Source organism: Pungitius pungitius, chromosome 13, assembly GCF_949316345.1.
Source record: "Pungitius pungitius chromosome 13, fPunPun2.1, whole genome shotgun sequence".
In the NCBI taxonomy this organism is placed as follows: Eukaryota; Metazoa; Chordata; class Actinopteri; order Perciformes; family Gasterosteidae; genus Pungitius; species Pungitius pungitius.
In genome coordinates this window covers 10073395-10090058 of record NC_084912.1, presented here as the reverse complement: position 1 = coordinate 10090058, position 16664 = coordinate 10073395, and the positions used below count along the sequence as shown (strand labels likewise).

The following is a 16664-nucleotide window of genomic DNA, read 5'->3' as shown; positions in this document are numbered from 1 at the left end:
AGGATTGCACTCACTTTTCTCTGTCTATTTAAATGCATTTCATTAACTTTTCTTTCTTTTCTTTGTAGATACCACAGTATTTATACCCTCATTTGATGGAACATCTTATTTGGAGCTGCTGCCTGTTTCATCCCTTCTTCTCCAGCCTTCTGATGCCAGTAATCTCCCTGCTACTGTCAAGGACACCATTGTTATTCTCAATATGACAGTGAAAACGCAATCTACACAAGGCACCATCCTCTACAGTGAGTACAGTGTTTCACTAAAGCCATTTTGATTGGTATCTGCTAAAGTAGAGGTATACAGGTTATTCTACAGTAATCCTGTATTAATATTGCAAAACTAGAAACAATTGACCTTTTATCCAAACCCTACTACTAAAGGACCAAGGTAGATACTAGTTGACATAATGGGATTGTTCAATATTTTGAGTGATACAATGATCTTCAAAAACAAAAGACTGTTTTAAGATAAATGTCATATGGAGTACAATTATTATTTCTGTTGTGATGTAAGCGCCTCAAAATACAATAAGTACTACACGTTTTAATTAATATTAATATAATATAAAAACAAGGGACATATTTCCCCCCTTTGTTACCCTCATTTAGTTATTATTTAGCGTAAGTTGTTCTGCTTTTGGATCACTGATAGTGTAAAAGAATTATACCTACAAGGTTCTGTCTGTACTTTGTCCTCAGCCTCTGATTACAATAAACAAACAACGTTGTTTCTAGCAATGCTTGGCAGCAGTTCCAATGCAATATGAAAGGCAGGAGGAAGAATAAAGGAAAACATGTATGAATTCTGAATGAATCGAACTGAATCAAAACCAATAACTGAAAGCTGATTACTAGGTTTCCATAGCTACAGGAGACGGACAAGGATGTACTTTTCAAGATAATTTAACCAGTTTTGCCACCTGGATCAGTTTATTTAGCTATGGACATTCCTCCTTTTTTCAAAAATTCTTTCAACCACAACTCAAGGTAATGTGGGAGTAGGAGAGAAGGGAAATACTCAACGCTGTGCTGTGGTGAAGGTCTACGGAAAGCTTCGCCTCACATGGCCAGCTGCTGTTTTGCCGCTTCGCTGGTGATGATCTGAGCTTATACCTGAAAGAGAACAAAGGGTTCCTCAAAAGAAGGAAAAAGCTGGCCCCGTCACATGAGGCGCCGAGGATTGGGCTGACCCTTTACATCAACCGTGCGCTCTACATTTTACATATACCTACTGCCTTTGTTCCAACACCTGCACTCACGCATATGAACTCTCTTTTGGTCCAGTAGGACATTTGGATAAGAATGGGTGAGTAGGCCTTCTTTACAATGCAGCATTGTTTTGGAAAAGAGAGGAGTCTGTAATTTTCTGCACGAGAAAGCTGAGCCATGAGAAATGTATTCCATTCATCCAGCTGTGTGTGTATTATTATACATCTGTATGTATCAGCCGGCTACAAGGTGGAACCACCACATGAAGTGTTCTGCAGGTCCTCTAATGAGTTATAAAAAAAAAACGTGACTCGCTGGTGCAGCTTCTTCCTCTGCAAACTGCGACCACCTTGATCTTGTGAGGCTATCGCTGTTCGTTGCTTGAAACTTTTTAAAACCATGCATTGTGTGGCGATCCCAGTTGATTTATTCCTTACAAACCGGGAAAATGCATTGCTACATTCATCTTGCTGGTTAAACCTTGATTTCAACCCCTTATGTGTGACACTGTCTACACGTCTGTGGCCTCTTTTCAGACAAAACAGTATAGTACAATTAATTCAATATAACAATAATAATGTTCATGTTTAAGATGCATAAGTTGAAAACTATTTTGTACTTTTACCATAAAACAATGAAAGACTCCTTAGAGTAATAATAGCTGGACTTTTCCTTCTCCGAGCCAACATTCGCCTCCCCTGATGGCTGTTGAGTGCGTTGGTGCCTCACCAAATACTTAAATCTCTTTATTTAAGCAGCTATTAATTAGCCATCTCTCAAAACCTAATAGGGCTTTAAATGAGTGTGTTATGTGGGGTGGTCCACTTGAAAGGTCAATCTGCTGAGCCTTAAATACACACGGGCAATGTTTCTATCAATGTTAAGTCAAACATTATCCTCTCTGACACAATGTATTTCAATATTTATCCCAATTTACTGACGTTTCTCCTCTCAAACACAACTGTTCACATTAGATTTGTGTGGCTATTGGTGTGTTTGCACTCGCCCTGTTAATCACTTCTTGGGGAATTAAGTCTTTCTAGTTTTGGCAATTTAAGTACATCATTCAGGAAATACTTGAAACTGCCAAATGATGAGGTTTGCGGATGGTGCAGCTGATTAACTTCCAAGCAGAGTTTTTCTTATGCTACTCAGTACTTGATTTAACGTTTTCGTTGGGATGTTTGGGGAAAAAACAACACATTACGTGGACAAAAAGAACACAGCTGGAGGGAACTCAGTATCATGTCATCGTCCATTACTTGATTGAAGATGCCTTTACAATTGTTAAAAGCCTGTGTGAATGACAAACAGCGGAAAACAAATCTGCCTGTTTTAAAAAACACACAATCTACATATTTTTAGGATACAATGATGAGATATTAATACATGTCATTCATTCATTCATTTAGAGTAAAACAACGTTAAAAAATATATCGCCTGCATTATTTTGGAGCTCAGAATTTGGGAGATAAACGTGACTCAACAGGAAGAGATGAAGAGAATCTCAGTGGAGCTTCTTGAAGTTCACATTGGAAAAATGCCTGAAGTCAGTTATCAGATGTGATGTGTGTTGAGTGAATTAGATTGTGCATGATGTCAAATTGCATCACCACCACCCTCTCATATTGGTGCCTCATATATTCACTGCCACCCGTTATCTATCCCTGTTGATCTGAAGTCACTGCTTGTCAAAGTCTTCACAGATTTACCCTGTTTAGTTTGACAAATAATGTCTGCTGTGACATCTATATACCCTCACAAGAGTGCACAATAACTTTAAAGTAAATACGAACACAAATTCATAATTTCAATTTGGTCAGTTGAATTAACCTTATTTACAATATTTCTCTGCAACCGCGGACAGAAGCCGGAGAGCAGAATGTTTGCCTTGTCATGAGAAGAGATGAGTGTTCAGAAAGCACGTATAGAGGGCAACAGTGCCTTTCATCTAGTAAAGCTTCCTGGTTCATAGGTCACCATCTTTTTCACATGAGAGGAACTGAAAAGAAAACTCCAGAGATCAAACAGACAGAGTTAATCAGAAGAGAACCAAAACACAGTCATTGAGATGCAGAGAATCTCTTCTCCAGACCTGCTGCTTATTCTCCCTTCCTTTTTTACACCTCTCCCTTAAGCAAACATACAAGTCTCCCTCTCGGCCTCAATTGTCAGATAGAGAGGAGAAATAGAGGAAGGTGTGTGTGTGTGTGTGGGGGGGGGGGCACTGACAAAAGGACGAACACTTTGTCAGACTTGGTGCAGAGTCACAGGGCCATGGGGACAAAAGGGAACAATATCCCACAGAAGAAAGAAATATAAATAATTGATGGGGCAACATTGAAATCTATAATAAATAAATAATATCTGTCAACAAATGACTTTTGGCGCTTAGTGGGGAAATTTACTGAGAGACTCAATGTTCTTTGCTGCGGCCTTCATTAAGTCTTAAGTCTCTAAGTTCAATTGTATATGTCATCAGTGCGGTTTAGTTTAGCATTTCAAAACATTGGTCAAATTGCATTCAATTATTTAAGAAAAATAAGAAATATATACATTTGATATAACATCACAGCAGTCACAAGACTACAGGCTCACACATTTTAAGTTATTTAATTTGCAACTGCTATATTCCAGCCTCTCAGAGATCTTGAAGAGTTTCCTGTTTGAGAGTCAGTAATCCACCTTTTGTTAGAATGAGCATTGAACGAGGATATTAAACACAGCCTCTGTGCTAGTTTGTTCCTTTCAGTTACATGTCAAGTTGTTTCTTCTATCAACCACAAAGAAATGTATGCACGGCATGAAACTGTTTCTGATGATCATAATATTTTTGCAGGGTAGCATTGCGTTTCCATTATATTTTCAAGCTTTCCTGAAAAATTTCCCCTCACATTTGAAAAAATTCTTACACCCATTAAACTGAAAAATAACTGTCGAGAATAATGGTTTGTCAAAGGAAAATCAAAGTTGGCATATAAAGCCGTTTGTTTGAATACGCAGGAATGAGCCGATGTCCTTATTTCATGCTGCATGCTAAAGACTAAAATAAAACATTAGGGATTTTCAGGAGAACCCATCTGGGACAATATTTACTGATTTAAATACAGGGATTAAAAATATTAGAAATGAATTATTACCTTGCAAAAACACAATAAATGATTACATCTCTAACCAACATTAAATCGTGGCATATGAATGCCAAAACACAATTATTTGAAAAATATTAGGGATTCAGGAAACAAAAATGTATGCTGACGATGTTCCCTTGAGCTTTGCAGTTTGAGATGGATAATGATGCTATTGTATTGGACGCATTTAAGTATAAAGTGTGAATGAGGAGGACTAAACATTAGAAACACATTTTAATACAATGAAGTCCAGTATAATACCATCTTTTATATCGATGTTACTGTGGGTTATATTTCATAATGAGCTCAAAAATGACCGGGAAGCAAATCTGGAGATCTTAGGACGTGTGAGATGTGATCAAAGTTTTTTTTCTTTTTTTCTTAAGGTCAGAATGAGCCCACTGTCGAGCATAATTACCCATCAGCCTTTGACCACAATCCTCTCGACTTGTTTGAAGAACGTATTGTATGCTGCTGCAGTTCCACACTAATAACACGTACCGTTTGTGTACTGAACTTGTTGACATCCATTTGTGTCTTTTTATTACCATGAAAACTAATGACCTGCGGCATTCCAACTCAAAGGCAGGTGACCAAAAACTGACCTCTGGGGAACATCACACACAAAGTCTACCTTTACTTGTTCCTTCAAATCGGATGTAATCAGGGCTTGACATTAACATTTTTGCTCACTGGTCACTGTGGCCACTCAGCCGTTTCATTAGCCACAATTTCTGTTGTTGGGAAAGATGACTACAGTTTGTTACAATTTACTTGAAGAACTAGATTTAAAATCCTTTTAAATGTAAAAGACCATTATAATGAAATATCTCAGTTTGCATGTAATGAGTCTATATAATATATTAGTTTCACCTTTTAAGTTGAATTACTGAAAGTAATGAGCTTTTGCACGATATTCTAATTTTTCGAGTTTCACCTCTACCTGGTGCAGTGGTAGTTTGTGGTCTGTTTAGTCGCAATGTTTTTGACCTGTCCAACGGAAATTTCATTGTCCTTTATTGTTTCCACTGTGAAATTGCTTGTCCAAACTACAAAAGAGACCTCACTGCAATACATTTTACAATCAGTACATCATTGTTTTCTTGGCTGGATGATAAACCAGCCATTCTCGACTCATCACTTTAGGTTTCATCATCAGTTTTTCTCTTTGGTGTCTGTCCTCCGGGTTTCCCTTCACCTGCTCTGTGCTGCCACATCCTGCACTGAGCAGGTCTCAAGTTTTATCAAAAGCCTCCCCCCCTGTCACGTATGTTTGCGTCTTTGTTGCTTAATAGCGAGCGTACGGTGGCCCGGGAGGCGAAGCGATTGGTGCACGATACAACGTTAGCAGGACAACTTGTTTTTTGCGTTCCCTTCTCAAGGCGTGGCAGGTGAACTGGTTGAAATGCGTGTGTCTCGCGGTAAATGCGTGAGGCTTGAGAACCCTGCAATGAGTTTATTATTTTATAAAACGCAGCAGGAAAGTCCGCATGGAGGCCGTCTGCCCAACAGCCCTGAGCTGTTGAACGAGTCTTGGTCTCCAAGTACGCCTTGAACCGGCGGCGCTTAACTCTCCGAAGCGGATTCCGCCTGCGAGCTAAACTGAGGCAGCTTTGCTGAGCTTCTCCTTGGTCCGTTTACATGGGCTCGTTCACTTATGACACATTAATAGCCAGATTAATAACCGCCTTCACCCCTTAACCAGCCTTCTGCCTCTACGGCAACCCTGGGGGCACATAGATCTCGAACGCGAAACCATCCCAAAAATAACATTGCACCCGCCAAAGCGGCTGGTGGGACAGACTGCCAAAATCTACCAGCATTTGGCGGGTGGGCGGGTGCCAATATCAAGCGCTGGATGTAATCAAACTAAATGATGCAGGAAAATCTAAACTTTTGAAATATTTATTGTCTAATATCTATTGTCACTCCACAGCCACTTTGAGTACGTTTTTTTAAGACCTAGTGAAAGTGCATTCCCTTCAACAGAAAGAGGTTTGAGGAAACTGGATTGTCTGGGACGAGATCATTTCTCCTCGGTCCATTCGGCAACAGCGACCAGTGATGTGTCTCTGTGATGTGCATCCCTGTTGAGTCGTGGTATGGGCAAGACCTCCAAGTCTACTTAGAAAATGCATTATCAGAGTGCAGCATATTAAGCTAAGCATATCCTCCCTCTGACAAAGTGACAGGGATTTTCTGGATGCCCTTTTTGCCCTGCAGGAATTGTTCAGAGCTTTTCGTATCGGCTGCAGTGCAGCCTTGAAACAACAAGCGCAGCTTCTGCACTGATTTCCTGTAGTGTCTAAATCCTCCATCCATGGCATTACTTCATAAGAGATGGCACACACACACACACACACACAGTGTGGAGGCTGTCTTTGCAGCCCACACACCAGTTTCCGAGCCCAGTGAGCTACACCAGCCTATCCTCTTACAGAATCCTGGCTCAATTGTCATTGTCAATGTGAATTCCAAGGGGGTCAATCTTGATCCTACTCGGCAGCTCTGGCTCCCTGTGAATGTCTTTCACCCAGCTGTGAAATGTGTCCTACTGAAGAACCCAATTTAAATGTCCCTAAAAGGGGAGTAATGCTGTGTGGGTCTGCTCATCTACAACCATGTCTTGCCGGACACTGGCACAAGAGTTGCAAGCTCTCTATTATCTTTGTCTCGCTTACATAGCTGCACTCTTATGTCGCATGCCTTGTCCTGTCTTCTCAGACTTAGGTGAGGGACTGGTGTGACACCTCTCTCTACCTCCCTCCCTTGTAGCCTATGTGGAAGGTTTAAGAATCCTGCTGTCTCCCCCCCCCCCCCCTGCACTGTCTCACATTCAAGAGACAATCTGTGATATGTACAGGAGTCTCAGAAGTGGCATATAAAACAATGCAACATCACAGGCAGCACCTGGTGACCTTCCTCTCTTGGTGGCCAGACTCACCCGTCATCCATGGTGAAAGGAACCTCTGAGGCAGAAAGCCTCTTCCTTGATACCTTTCACCTCCCGCAAGAAACTTTAATGACAAGAACAGGACAGAAGTGGATCCTTCCCACGTGACGTAGCAAAATCTCTCAGCTTTCTGCTAACAGCTTGGAGGTAGATGTATGAAGGCCACAGCCATTAAAGTAAAAAAAAAAACGTATTCCTCACTGTGGAGCGGATGGTGAGTAGCCATAGACTAGACTAGCCGGAAGCTAGTCAACATCAATCAAATGTATTTATTTCATTAAATTGTACAAGGTGACATTACAGCTCCAGTGAAGCGCAATGCCGTCATATCTTTCAATTTGTGTGACTTGCCTCAGTCCAATCAGATTGGTATAAAGAAAAGTCAGTTATTGTTGATCGAGGATGAGAGTTAATTTTATCCAGTTGAAATTTGAGCCTCTCATCCAAACCTCTTCACTTGGGCCATCAGGATGTCTGGTGTACAGTTAGCTGCTCAGGAAGCCATTTATTTATCTGATAATGGCATTTTATCAAATGGCATCGAGGCGCACTTAAGTTACTTGAGTTATAGCTGACGGCAAACGTGTTTTATATAAATATTTACCTTAGCTATAGAGACCGAAAGCGTTCTTGCTCTTGAAGCTTCCATCAAATGATCATTCGAGGAACTGCGGTTTTTGGCGGTTCAGAGTTGGCTCCAAAACATTTTTCAGCCGTGGAGGTTGCGCTTGTTAGTAGCCCCAGCAGGCGTGATGGCACTGTGGATTGCAGAGATAATTCATCATTCTGATCGTCACACTGGACTGGTTTTGGTGCATTGTGTTATGAATTATCACAGCCAGTGCTTCATTAGCTAAGGATAGCTTATTGTAGCTTGGATTCTTAAAGGACCAGGTTGCTGCATAAAGGACTCGCTGACACTAAGGCAACCAAAGGTTGCTTTGTCCATCACGCCAGTTTGCACAGGTGGTGCAATGGATCCCCTTTGAATCATTTAAATGAAGAGTAGAGCAGTGTTGCATGTGAACAGAACCTGTTAAAGAAAGAAAAAAAAAAGAATGAAGATTTATAGTTTGGGGCAGTTCAGTCTTAAATAATAGTTCAATAGAATTATTGTTATATTGAGGAAGCCTTGCACCTTTTATTCACTGTTTGTCTACTTCAGGTTGAGTAGAGTTCACAACGTCAATATGTTCTAGAAGTCTGTCATTTGTTGGTCGTCGGGTAACTTTCCTCTTGGTTTTCTTTCAATTGATCATAAAAGTATGGCCTTGTGGTCTTATTCGTTAGTTACACTTCCTTATTTTAGTACATAATAGCACTAATATTTTCTTTTAACTGGGACCGATCAATTGAAAATAACTGGAGCAGAATAGTGTAACCTTCCACTATGTTTTAATCAAACAATTTGATCTTCCTAAGCATCTCTCTATCATCATCTTGTTAAAAAGTTTTTATCTAAATTCACACACGCTGACAGGAATGTTTTTCCCCATTTAGTAACTTGAGCTTTAACCCTCTAGTCATTTAACGTATTTGACTAAATGTATGAAATCGGCTACCACGGAAACAGACTAATCATTACACAACTTTCTTACAATTTCAGCTCAGCAGCAGAACTTTGGGGATCGGTTCCTTCATGTGTTCCTTCAAGATGGGAGTCCTGTTGCTGAACTTGGATGTGGTGGCAGTCAAGTTTTGAATGTTGCTGCAGGGCAGAACATCAACAATAACAGATGGACGCAAATAGCTATCAGGTATGTTATATCTCCTACTTTCCTTTCTATTCACTCTCATTTTATTGGCAAAGTGTCATTGTCTACTTTGCCTAATCTGTTTAGAACATATCATGTTATTCACTTTTAGCCTTGTTGTCATAGATTCGGATATTATGAATGTGCAGAAGTGTAAATTAACTGTGAACACAGATGATATCAATTGATCTCTATACTGGCATATACTTTTCAGTCTCAATTTGTTTTTGTTTAAGCCACAAATAAATATGTATTTGGGAAAGGGAAAATATGTTAAGGCTACATATACAGGTAGATGTGTACTGTGGACATTCCCTGATTTATTAAATACTAAAAACATATATTTAAGTCTCAGTTCTTCCCACTTTGATACGTTTCATGTCATGGTGTTTCTGATAAAACCCATGTCTGTCCAGTAGCTCTCCTCATCACTCTTGATCAGAGAATTGATTAATGAAGATAATGCAGAAGTGCAATGAAAGCTCAGATATTTCCCAACTGCAATGCTCTGGTTCCCTCTGCACCTCTGGCGTGGGGGGCGGGATACACTTCAAGTGGGGAAAAAAGAGATAAAGTGCTCTCTAGATTATTTTCTACATGCTCGTGCCCACCACGCGAAGCTCGTGCCCTTTTTATATTTTGCACTACTGCTCCTCAGACAGCCTGAATACGTCATTTACCTGCAGAATGTCAAAGTCACATAAACCAAGCTGTCCAGTGTGTTGGATGTGTTGGGTTTGGCATGGTGAGCACAACAGCTGTTTCTTCAAGAACATTCATCACCTTCCTCTACATTACATTTTTGACCATTCCAAAATGGGAAAATATGTGTTTAGCATAGTAGACCCCTAATGTGCAGTCTGCTGTGAAAAAGGGCCTTTTCAGCAAGTGGCTCAGATGTTTTAATCTGAACTGCATACAGTAGACAACCATTGCACCTTTTTAATGACCGGCTCTTTTTCCTGTGCATATTTATTCTTATGAACCACTTTGGGTTGCATTGAATATAATACAATACTTCTTCACATAAAAATACATTTCTTTGGGATGAGGCATGGTATACCTGGATCAATGACCCTATCCCTACCCAGCAAATGTTGCAGCTCTTTTGGATTAAAACAGTTGACTCCTAAGCATTTGGCAACACATTTGGTACCAAGTGTTAAACCTGATCCACATGCATTTGCACTACTTGCTTGTCTCATCCAAATAGGTCTGATCACAATGCTTTCCCATGCACAGCTTATCCTGTGTCTCCATACAGTGGCTTACAGCCTGTGTAAGCCAGTGGGAGAAATGAGAGGCCCTGCTGCTGAGCTCTGCCTCTATTTATTCTTGATCGGTTCAGCAATTTGATTCATATGCAAATGAGCGCATGACATCATCTAGTCTTGTTTGAGGAGTGAATACCTTCTTTCCTGGATGATGGTTGGCAAAAATGAATGCAGCTCCTTGAACTTGCAGTCAGCATCTACGCGGAGTCGGGCGGTAGTTCTATTTAACTGTAAATAATCCAAGCTACAATGACCAAACAGGGAAAATGCAAATTGCAAGATGCCATTGTAAGACGCACTCAACACCATCTTTTTTTTTTTTTTCAACCAACCAATCATATTGTCATGTCAAGCATTCTTCTGCAGGCGGAAAGTAAAAAGCGTCGGCCATTGCAACGTTGTTGAGAGAAAGAAGTGGTGTGACACCTCTGTATCACACAAATAAGCAGTTTGCTTTTTGGATGTTTTTCTCCATGCTTGGCCTTAATGCACCGATGTTTTGATTATGATATATGACTCCTAGTTACATGGATGAGTACAAAACAACACACTAAACAATGTGGGAAATGATTTTAGGTTACATTGAAAAGCCACCCGTGGGTAGTCTACACAGCTGTGGCTGCAGCTAAAATGTTTTCACTCTAAATTGTGTTCATTTCAGAATTGAATGAGCTTCGGTAATATATGTCAATGAATTAAAAATGTAGTCAGTATATTTCAAAATTCTCTCTGAGCCACCGATGACAGCTACTCAACGCCTTTTCTCGTAATCGCCCCGACAAAGATGAAAGAGAGGCAGATTTTTAGAATGTGATGGTTTTACGGTAATGTTTTTTTCCAGTAAAGATGCATAATGGACGGGCGGATTGATGGTGAAAATGACACTCTCAGAACATAACGGTTTCTGTAAATGTAAAAATGTTTTACAATTGAATCTACAACCGATTTGTAGCACTCAATTATAGCCGTTATAGCAAGACTAAAGGGCCACTACCAAAATGCCCTGTGCTGCCATATCATTTCACAAAGGCTAGTGTCCAGGGGGGAGGCTGTGTCATTTTTCATTCAGGGAGGACATGTTTGTTGTGGGCTCGTTTTTGATGATCGAAAGTTTTCCTTTGGGGATGTCCAGAGCTATTAAAGTCTGAGAGTGAAAGACTCCCCCGGTCATTTGCAAGGGTGTGTACATTATTGGTTGAATCCCATTGCGCTTAGCATTCACTGTGGGAGTGATTTCCATTCTCACACAGTCAAAGACAACAAGGATGACCCAAAGAATGCTGCAGCATCGCATTTCTTCCCAACGGTGAACACCGAGTCCCAGACGGATATGATTATGGAAATTTATGCCACTTTTTAGGGTACTTTTATTTTGACAGTCAGGAATTGGAGCACCATCTCAAGTAAGTCTCAGACTTACTATGAGTTTGCTTTTTTTTACGATTGAGCATTCTGTGTCTAGAAAGTCATGCTTTCTTGCATGAGTACCCAGTTTTCTGAACTGACCTAAACACTAGCAACCTAACATTAATCAGCAATTTTCCTTACTGATTACGTAATCTGACTTTAACGCAAGGAATCTGTGTAACTATCTGTGTCCCTTGCATGTCTTGAGAATCACTCCTCTTAATAAACTTTGAACAAACAATCGAACATAATGCTGCAACCAAACTTTTCATCCCTTCCCCAAAAACAACGAGCATGAGCAGAACAGTTCACAAGAATAGTGCGACTCTGCAATTGTAGCTCAAATTAAGTTTGTTTTCCTAACACTACGGCCAGAAAAATGACTCTAATTAATTACATGCTATTTGGTAATTAATATGTTTCAGCCAGTAGGCCAGGTGTGATGTGGGTTTGTTTCTCCCCAGTGCATGGAGTAATATGTATATCACTAACCCAGCATGCATTTTTACATTGAAAAGATATTTAAAATACTTGGCCACCGCTGAAAAGATACTGAAAGTTCAAAAATAAATTTGTTCTACAACTATATGAAGAGGTTTATTGAATCGTTATGTTTCGACTGTACCTCAATAAGATTTGCAATAATGCATCATAAATCAATAGCCATGTATTGTGAGTAATATCTGAATCTTAAGCAAAACCTGCAACATTTCCCTGTCAGCTAAATGTTGCACTGCTATATTTTCCTCTGGAGTAGAAGTGCACAGTCGTGTGATATACAGCTGAGATGCATATTTCAACGTGTTTTGGGGGCATTGAAGTTATTGCAATGTATACATTAGTTTGAATAGAAACATAATGAAATATTTCAACATGATGATAAATGGACGGCTCGTCAGGGTCCTTTCAGTCGGGGGCCGAGGCCCACGTTGCCTACTGTCACATCTGGTGTTTTTGTCCTATGTCCAAACCAGAAAGTAGGCCTATTTAAATCATTTTTAAACATGATGTCATTGTTTATTCACTAGTTATTTAAAAATATTTTGATTGCCATGCATAACTAGGTGTGACATGTTGCCTAGCAACAGCTGCTCCAAAATGATAAAGAAAACTTAAGCGCTGTGAGAAAAGAGTTTCCGAGTAGTAAGAATTTCCAGTGGACTTGAGTGTCTGGACTTCTGTAGATGAACACCGGATGAACTTAAGACGCATGCTTTGAGTTCACGTCGTGTTCCCTTTAGGAACAACTGTTCAGCTCTTGTCACCAATGACTTGACCAGCTTGCTAAAGAGCTACGACAGCTGTTAAGTGTCTATCCGTCTACCCTGCATTTTGGTACACACGCGTACAGGCGTATTGGTAAAACAAGTGCTGCTGTAATTAGTGATCATTTAAGTAATGGCTAGACCAATGAGTAATTAATACCCATTGATTACTTTTTCTAAACTAAACAAAAACAACAGACAGAACTTATTCTTTCCCACTTTCCCACCGGTCTTTAATTGCGGAGAAAATAATGAGGAAACAACATCCATTTTGGGGACGTGCCATGTGTGCAACTGGGTGAAAGAGAATTCTGTGTATGTTTATCAAACCGACAGCAGTCAGTGTTGTATTGATAAGTAGCCCCATAAAATATTCATTGAAGAACCAAACGGAGGGACTGCCTGCACACTTGAAATTTCTTTTGTGAAGCCACAATGCCGAAGGGGCTTGCTGTGCTCTGTCTAATTGTATTGCTGGAGATATAATGATAGAACACTGGCTACTCAAATTAATTGAGGCTTGCCAGTCACAGCGCAAATGCTGCAGCAAATGCTGCAGTGCTGCGTGTGAGGAGGCATTACGGTCAATGTAGGTTTGGATTATGGTCTGTTCGTCGGCTCGTTGCACTTTAAGAAAAACCCACAAACAGATGCCTCCTCCTTCTGCAGTAGACATGGTGGTGTGATGATAAGGCATGATTATTAACCATACGACCATTTTACTCTGTCTTTTTATATCTGATGTGTAACTCGACTGCATATTGTGCCAAAAAGAATATCTAACAGGTGAAAGGGTGCATCTTCCATATTGATATAATGTGAGTGACCCATTTCCATTGTATCTGGTCTCCGGTAGAACACACTGCTGAGCCTAGTCCCTACCTGTGGAACTAATAGACTTTGGACTCCAGATCACTAAATTGCTTGCAAATGATAAATTCACAACTAAGGTGTTTGACATTATTATTTGCTATAAGATTTTGGAATGTGATTAGAATAATAAACCATGCAAACAAAAATGGCATCGTGCTTATCATCCAGCGAATACTGTTGCAAGGGCACCAGCACAGTGCATGATGTTTTACTGCCATCTGTTGCCAATACTTTCAGATGTTTTATGCAATAGTGATATTTTAATGATGATCCTCCCTCATTATTAACTTTCTTCAGGGGACTGTGGGGGAGGCACGTTCAAATAGGACCGTAAAGAAACACACCTACAATCAGGTTTAACAAATACCTCTGTGTATGGTGTTGTGCTAAAAATATTTGCAAGGTCCCTTAACATTGTAGGTACTATTTCCGTGGTGATCCACAGGAAAGTTGCAGTAGTTCAGCTGTACTAAATTAGTCACACACCAGACACGTCTAAATGAGGATGTTGGAGATGACAAATCCCTTCTGATTAGAGCATTAGCCAGATGAAGAAATGTATAAATGATGATTGAGTAGGTAAAATGATCACAGCCATATTGTGGTTTTGTGTGTTGGCAGAAAATGAAATATTCATAAGTTTTTGTTTGTTTACCTCAAGTTGGGCTGTTGCCAGTCCTCTGAGAACTAGCACTGAATAGCGCACAGGGAGCCCAATATGAAATTACATATCATTGTATTTCTCAGTTAGACAAACCCCTGCCATTCTTTCTTGTGATTCACTTTTATGTTTTTTAGTGAGATATGATCTCATGTGTGTGTGTGTGTGGTGAGGATTATGATATCATTCTGGGCAATGGGACACATTATATGCTTCTATACCATGTTAAGTAGTCGTAGCCTTCTTTTATAAATAGTCGTCTTTGCCTTAGAGCAAGACCAATGTAAATTAGCCAGATGAGGCATTCAATTCGCGCACAAGAGCTCATCAAGTAACATCATCTTGTTTGCTTACGATGCATGAGCTGCGTGTCTCACCGGGACAGCCGTTGCCAATATAGCAGGCCAAATAAAAAGCTACTGTAGTAAGCACCAAACCATGCCTCAAATGCTCCCTGCAAGAGGGAGTTTAGAAGGTGATTTTTCATTCCTCACTAACACTCTCTTCACAAGTGTGTTCATTCTGGTTGTCTTATATTCTTGTGTGGGAGAGGTAATTTAGTTTTCTAATATCACTCATGGAAAAAGGCACCCCAAAGATGGTGTTAAGCATTTTCTATGCACATTATGTAGGGTGCGTTCCTTGTTTACAGTCTTGAATGTGCCTTAATATTTGTGTGGTGTGTTTGCCTATAAACCTGCCCTTGTGATTTCAATGCAGTACCTGTAATTAGTCTTACTTGAAGTTGCGTGCGTGTGATTGCCTCAGGAAGGCATCCTGGATGGCTGTTTCAAATTAGCAGGAGGGCGATCGCCCTGATGGTTTCCATCTGGCAGTTATGGCAGACATTCGAGGGGTTTGTCTCATTAGCAATCGGGGAAGAATTTTTGAAAACAATTGGCAGAATCCTTTTTGTAGGTAATACGTGTTCACAGGCAAACAATAAGGAGTCTCTGAAACACCCCGTAGAGAGGCTGCTATGTATAATGCCTGCATAAAGGCATTGATAAATTGGAAGGAGGCAATCACTTGACTTTGCGAAAGCTGGAATCTGACACAAGTAGACCAGCTACTTAACATTATGGCTGCAACCTTAATGACTAGAGCAATTGTATATTTCCCCAGAGAGACGCAGAGGGTCAAATGATAAAATTGTCTTCCTACTCATTAGATTTATAATGTATATCTAGTTGGTGCCCTCATTTTTATCATCAATTAATCCCGAATGACATAATGAGCACTCTCACTTGTTATGTTTTGCAGGCATTTTTGTTTTTAGTATTATTGTATTTTTATACATGTTTAAAATTAAAGTAATGCATACTATGTACAGTATCTAAATCTAAATTCGGACTCTGACTGGTTATCCCGAAATATGATTTGTCTGTAGTGTATTTTCAGGCATAATAATGAGAATTTCTTATCTGCTAAGGAACACGAAAACCTAAAGAATGTCACTGCAGCACTGGGCAGAAACCTATTTCCAAATGTATAATTTAAATCCAGCTGTGGAAGCCACTCTCTGTTTTTGTTGTGTCTCCCGGGTTTTGGGCTGTGGCGTGGGATACAAATGCATCATTGCCTCCAACAATATCCACTAGTGCATAAAGTTTTGAATAGCAGTGTGTAATGTATACGTAGTCATGCATTTTTGTACTATAGTCTCAATGGTCACATTAGCAGCTTCATTGCTGTTACCGTTCTGTCCGTCGCTCCATCAGACTTTTTAATTTTTTTTTGTCTCCTTCTGTTCTCTCTCAACAGATACAAACTGTCTGATGGCAAACAAGGAGGCTCGTGCATGATTGAAATAGCTACAGATAAAGGCCCAGCTCAGCACCTTGAGGAGTACGTGTCACACCCCGTATCAGAGGCAAGTCAAACCAAGCCGTTGTCACAACCATTTTCTTGCATTTGCAAACCTATAATCGAATTGAAATTTGTATCGCTTTTGCCTTTCCTGTGAGATTCCGTGTGTAAGTCAAAGGAATTACATCAAACATAATTTATTCAGAGACATTATGTTTCCACTCACAGCCCTGCAGTTTGCTTTGTGGCTTCATGTACTTGCAAAATACAAAATTCTCATATAAATAACATGAAAAGCTTGAATTCCAGCCTGAGTAACAGTTCTG

General features: G+C 40.0%; 1 protein-coding gene across 1 annotated transcript in view; it reads left to right on the top strand.

Moving 5' to 3' along the window:
* The window catches only part of eys (eyes shut homolog), a 125073-nt gene that overhangs the window by 86583 nt on the left and 21826 nt on the right, over positions 1-16664 (top strand). The window contains exons 40-42 of the mRNA XM_037465464.2: positions 69-245; positions 8902-9052; positions 16294-16402. Coding sequence (XP_037321361.2) covers positions 69-245; positions 8902-9052; positions 16294-16402 — 437 coding nt within the window. The remainder of the gene's footprint in view (positions 1-68; positions 246-8901; positions 9053-16293; positions 16403-16664) is intronic.